We start from the raw sequence: 5110 nt of genomic DNA, 5'->3' as shown, positions 1-5110 counted from the left end.
TCATTGTACTTTTTGAATTTTCTGTTATTCTGTTTTCATACTATCATATTTGGAAAGGTGGTCCTCGGGATGTTTTTAAACAGTCATTGGTGGGCCATGAGTTGCAAAAGGTTGAGAACCCCTGCTGTAGCGTACTGTAGCAGTAATTCCATTGCTTTGAATAAATTCACAGTAACATTTATTAGATATATGGCAGTGGATCAACTTAAGTATATTCATGACTTTTTATAAATACCTCTCTGCACTACTCCAAAAAAAATAACACTTTTTTTTTATATTTTAATATGTATTTATTGCATAAATTCTAATTGGAATGAGTGCATAAATCCTACTAAAGACCATTTAAATAAGATTAATGTTATAGTTATGTGATGTTAACAAAACTGTTGACAAACAACTGGTGGCTAACAAAATGGTGACAAGCAACAAAAATGACAATAAATAAGCCAATGAATTTGATCATTCAAAGCAAACATAGCACCATTTCCTTCGCAGGATGAAGGGAAAAGTGAAGTACCTGTTTATAAAGTAGTGGAGATGTAGTGAAGCTCTAAGGAAGCATGGCCTGTCAAAAGAATTTTAAGGACATTTCTGACCATAAGAACATTCCCATCTTGTTTAAAATAAAAATCTAATAAACATGGCTCTAGGAAAGTACAACTTTTGAAACTCAACTTTCCCACATAATGTTTAAACAAACTTCTTTTTAAAATAAATAAAGTATCTTATAATTATTTCAGTTAAAGACATTCAGTAAATTCCTCTGGACTATTTTATACATGAGGACAAAATATTTGCATTGATTTGGATCATATTACTATCAATTCTGCCTGTTTTAAAAACTAGACTGAAACATGTTAAATTACTGTCAGTGATTATTCGGTTTTTTTTTTTGGCTACAAATTTGTTATTTGGACGAATTTAAGTTTTCTCACAAACAGCATGTGAACTTCATGTACAAAAACTCAAAAAGGAAAACGTAAAGATATATTTGCAGTGTGAATATAAAAAAAAAAAAAAACTGCAAGAAATCTGTATGAACCTTACAAATCACATGACACAAGCATCTTTTACCATCATAAACAATGAGAAAAGCTCACAGGAACTGTGATTATTTCAAATGAAATAAATTATATTTTGCTTGAAGTAAATAAAGCCTGTCCTAGGATCATAATATTTTTGTGGCACTAAGCACATTTCCCTCCATAATCTTATTACAGTAATATGAAAATATATATTACATATTAAAGTATTTCTACATAACTTTTTTTTAAGTTGTCTGTGTCTTTATTTATTGCAGTTGTAATTTTAAATCAACTATTGTGTCCATACTGGGTGATATTAATGTATTACAGTAATCTATGAGAACAGAATGAGAATCATGAGAATAACCAAAAAACACCTCAAATGTAAAATATAACATACCTTACAGTATAAAGCTAAATAATGCTCCCAAAAACAGGCTTCATTTTCTTTACACAAAAAAAAAACAAATAAAAAATAAATAAATAAGGTGCAATATGACCTGGACATTTCTGCTATGAGATTCACTCAGTTAATAGAAACATACAGCTAGCAAACCAATTTCTGGACACTTTACAAAAACAAAGCTTTGGAGGGGTGATTTCATTGGATTATTTATTTTCACTACATCTGTCAGGAGCTTGCAATATGCCTCCAACACAAACAAGCTGGGCACTGAACCATTAGTATATAATATAAATCAAAACACAACTTGATGTTCCTGGAAATTCACACTCACCAACATTTATCCTCATCAATTATGTATAATGGCTTAAACAGCATTTCCACCCATTCCCAAAATGTCTCAATAAAAAATATAAATATTTTGTTAAAAAAATAGCAGACCAATTCCATTACATATAGAATATACATTTCTCTGTAAAATGGTTTTATGAAAAAGGCGCATTAATCAGCTGTAGTGGGTGGTATTTTTGGAGCAGCTTAGCTTTGGATTTAGGGTGGATGAGGTGAGAGGTGTCACAGCGCTGTCCCATCGCCCTGTTTTTTTTATTTTGGCCTGACTTTTGGTCTTGTTCAGTCTTCTTTTACCCTGGAAGGGTCTATCTCAACCTGGTCCAGTGAGTCTGATTCCGTCCGGCACTTTTTTGTTGGCCTGTCGAGACCCTGGCAGTCCTGTTGGTGCTCCACCGAGACGTTTCTGTCTGTGTTGTGGGTGTCTGTAAGCTTATAGCCGTTGGAGTCTGGATGATCTGTTAGTAGACTGTGTATAGACGCTCCATTCGCCTGGACAGGTTCAATCTTCACCTCGCTCACACTGCTCAACATCTGTGTGGGATCTGCACTGGAGCTGTGACTGGTGAGTCCTAAATTGGGAACCGGAGAGATACACTATACTACATAGCTGTAACAAATGGTTCAAACACACCACATACAACATGAATTCAACCTGATTTCAACAAAGTATCCTGAAATATGCACCAAAGCAATTTAATCTAATTGTAAAAAAAAAAAAAAAACAACACTATGTACTTTACCGTTGTGACTGGTAGTCTCCTCTCGCTCAGATTGGCTGGTGCTGCTGCTAGAGGCGGCAGGAAGTGGTGTGGTTGCTCGACTGGAAGCAGTGCTTTCTGTCTCATCTAAAAGTCTGTCCATGTAATCCCTAAACAAATAAAACAATGAACACACACCTTACACGGAGAAACAGCAGGACCTCAGGAAACATTACAACCAATTCACTACTATGAATCAAACTCTCCAGGGCTACAGCAGTACACTTGGACGTCTTTTCCTCTGTAACAAATTATTACTCATTACATTCTTCATACATGCTATAACAAAACTGGATGATATGGACAATAATACAGTAATGAGCTAAACAAAACTGGCCCCTTTTACCCCTACCATAAACATATGACTTGTATGTGGATAGTATTCCACATACAAGTCATATGGACTGCATATGACTTGTGTGCTTGTATTTTAGCTGGACTGCATTTACATCTTCATTCCAATGCATATCAAGTGTGGTCGGATAGAGCAGGGGTTCCTTATGCATTAGTTATGCCTATGCGTCAGTTTGACCGAATGAGCTCTAATGAGTTATACTGCAGATTAGGGCAGTTGTGGCCTAATGGTTACAGAGTCGGACTTGTAACCCAAAGGTTGTGGGTTCAAGTCTCAGGTCTGGCAGGAATTGTCGGTGGGGGGAGTGAATAATCAGCACTCTCTTCCACCTTCAATACCACGACTGAGGTGAGACCCTTGAGCAAGGCACCGAACCCCCAACTGTTGGCTGCCCACTGCTCCGGGTGTGTGTTCACTGTATGTGTGTGTGGGCACTTGGATGGGTTAAATGCAGAGCACAAATTCTGAATATGGGTCACCATACTCGGCCACACGTCACTTCACTCACTCAATAAATTTCCCTTCATGTTCTATTTTCAGGCATTAAGAGAACAACATAATTCTTGGTATATTAATGTGACATGTAATGTTCCCTCTAATTTTTTTCTTGCTGAGCAAAACTTTGGGCGGCAGTGGCGTTCCGTCCATATAAGCTGCGAATGGTCCGCATACCCAGGCCAATTGAGAGAAAAAGTTCACGGGATAATTCATATAAACATGATTATAAGTTGATCCCTTGTCATTTGAAATGTAACTTAACGCCTAAAGAGTTAGGAATAAGTACGTAAAATTATTTTTTTGCCAAACGGCAGTAATTTTCTGTAAATCTACGTCAGTTATGGTTGCTTCCGGGCGAGCGGATTCTCCGCAGCTTTCTCGCCTCCGCTCTGTTGCTATGACTCGTCAGGATTATAGTGCGTTCTCAGTGATTTGCTGGTCTGCGGCAGATCTAATGTGCGAGGTAAGCTGTTTGCAAAGCACTCGACCAAGCGGAAAAATGCGCTGTTGCTGCCAGATCTCGATTGCCGACAATTATTTACATTGTGTTTGATGCAAAACCAACTCGACTAAATCAAAAGAAAAAAAACACTTCACTGTATATTTTTATTTTCTCAAGCAAAGCAAATTTTAAAAGTCCACTGAACAACTTACATTTTTGGTCATAGACGATGTATGTTGAAGATATACGTTATTGTCAACGTTATTGCCTAAGCGGTAAATTAAAAAAAAAAAAGTTTATAAAAACAAAAACAAAAACAGACAAATTCAGGGCCTGAATTTCATTTTTGAAAATGGGGGAAATTCCCCTTAGGTGACTCTTGTGGGGGAGATTTTTTTATTTGAGGGGTGGAGGGGAGGTTTTTTTTTTTTTTTTTTACATTTTTAAAAAATATATAATTATCTCATCTAAATGTTTGATCATGCAGTGCATTTTTGTTTTTATAATGGGGCAATTGTTGCACAATAGCTTACACACAGCACAAGTCTGATTTTGTGAACTGTATGTGAGGCGGCCTTACGCCAGGTTCACATATACTCCGTTTTCAGTGCGTATCCATGTGCGGTACGTAAGCGGTGCAGAAGCAGCACGGACTCATATTCTGCTTTCACACAGGATCGAGTCCGCCACTGATCCACGGCTGTTTACCACAAACACAACATTTATCCATTTTGATTCTGTTGTGCATTGTGATTCTGTTTTTACGCAGTAAAGTAATACAATCTTTCATAGACGTGTTTAAACGCAATAAATATAAGCAAGAGTATGTGTGAACCTGGTGTTATGTGTGCGCGCTATGAGTGTGCATGAGCGCACCGCCTCTAGGAGAGTGTGCGCAAGTGCTGAATGGTTTACACACTGGCAAGAATTAAAAAGAAATGAAAATTGGAAACTTTAGTGATGATACAACACTGCCTCGATTGTGCAAGTGACAATTCCTACAAAACAACATTAAACTCCGGCAAGAAGATAAAGTCCTTTTTGCAAAATCATAGACATGTATTTACAAATCAATTATAATGGGAACACAGAATGATCTTGGAGAGAGCTTTACCGAGCTGACTGATGTAACCGAACGTGACCAGGGTTTAAAGGCCGAACGAATGACTGACAGCCACAGCGGAGAAAAGAGTTTGGGTGAACGTTAATGTAAGGACTTAAATATTCATATGTAGCTCACATTAAGCTATCGTATGGCTTCAGAAGTAACACAGAATA

General features: G+C 37.1%; 1 protein-coding gene across 1 annotated transcript; it reads right to left on the bottom strand.

The window, feature by feature from the left end:
* Positions 1–1958: 1958 nt before the first annotated feature.
* Positions 1959–2675, bottom strand: LOC107656787 (mesoderm induction early response protein 1-like; the record flags this gene model as incomplete). The annotated part of the gene is made up of 2 exons (XM_016444733.1): positions 1959–2348; positions 2520–2675. Coding segments are annotated over 2 exons (446 nt in total), but the record flags the coding sequence as incomplete, so codon positions are not given.
* Positions 2676–5110: the final 2435 nt, after the last annotated feature.

This window comes from Sinocyclocheilus anshuiensis, unplaced genomic scaffold (genome assembly GCF_001515605.1).
Source record: "Sinocyclocheilus anshuiensis isolate Anshui unplaced genomic scaffold, SAMN03320099.WGS_v1.1 scaffold4765, whole genome shotgun sequence".
NCBI lineage: Eukaryota > Metazoa > Chordata > Actinopteri > Cypriniformes > Cyprinidae > Sinocyclocheilus > Sinocyclocheilus anshuiensis.
Note: the sequence above shows the minus strand (reverse complement) of the source record. Positions and strands in the feature narration are given on the sequence as shown.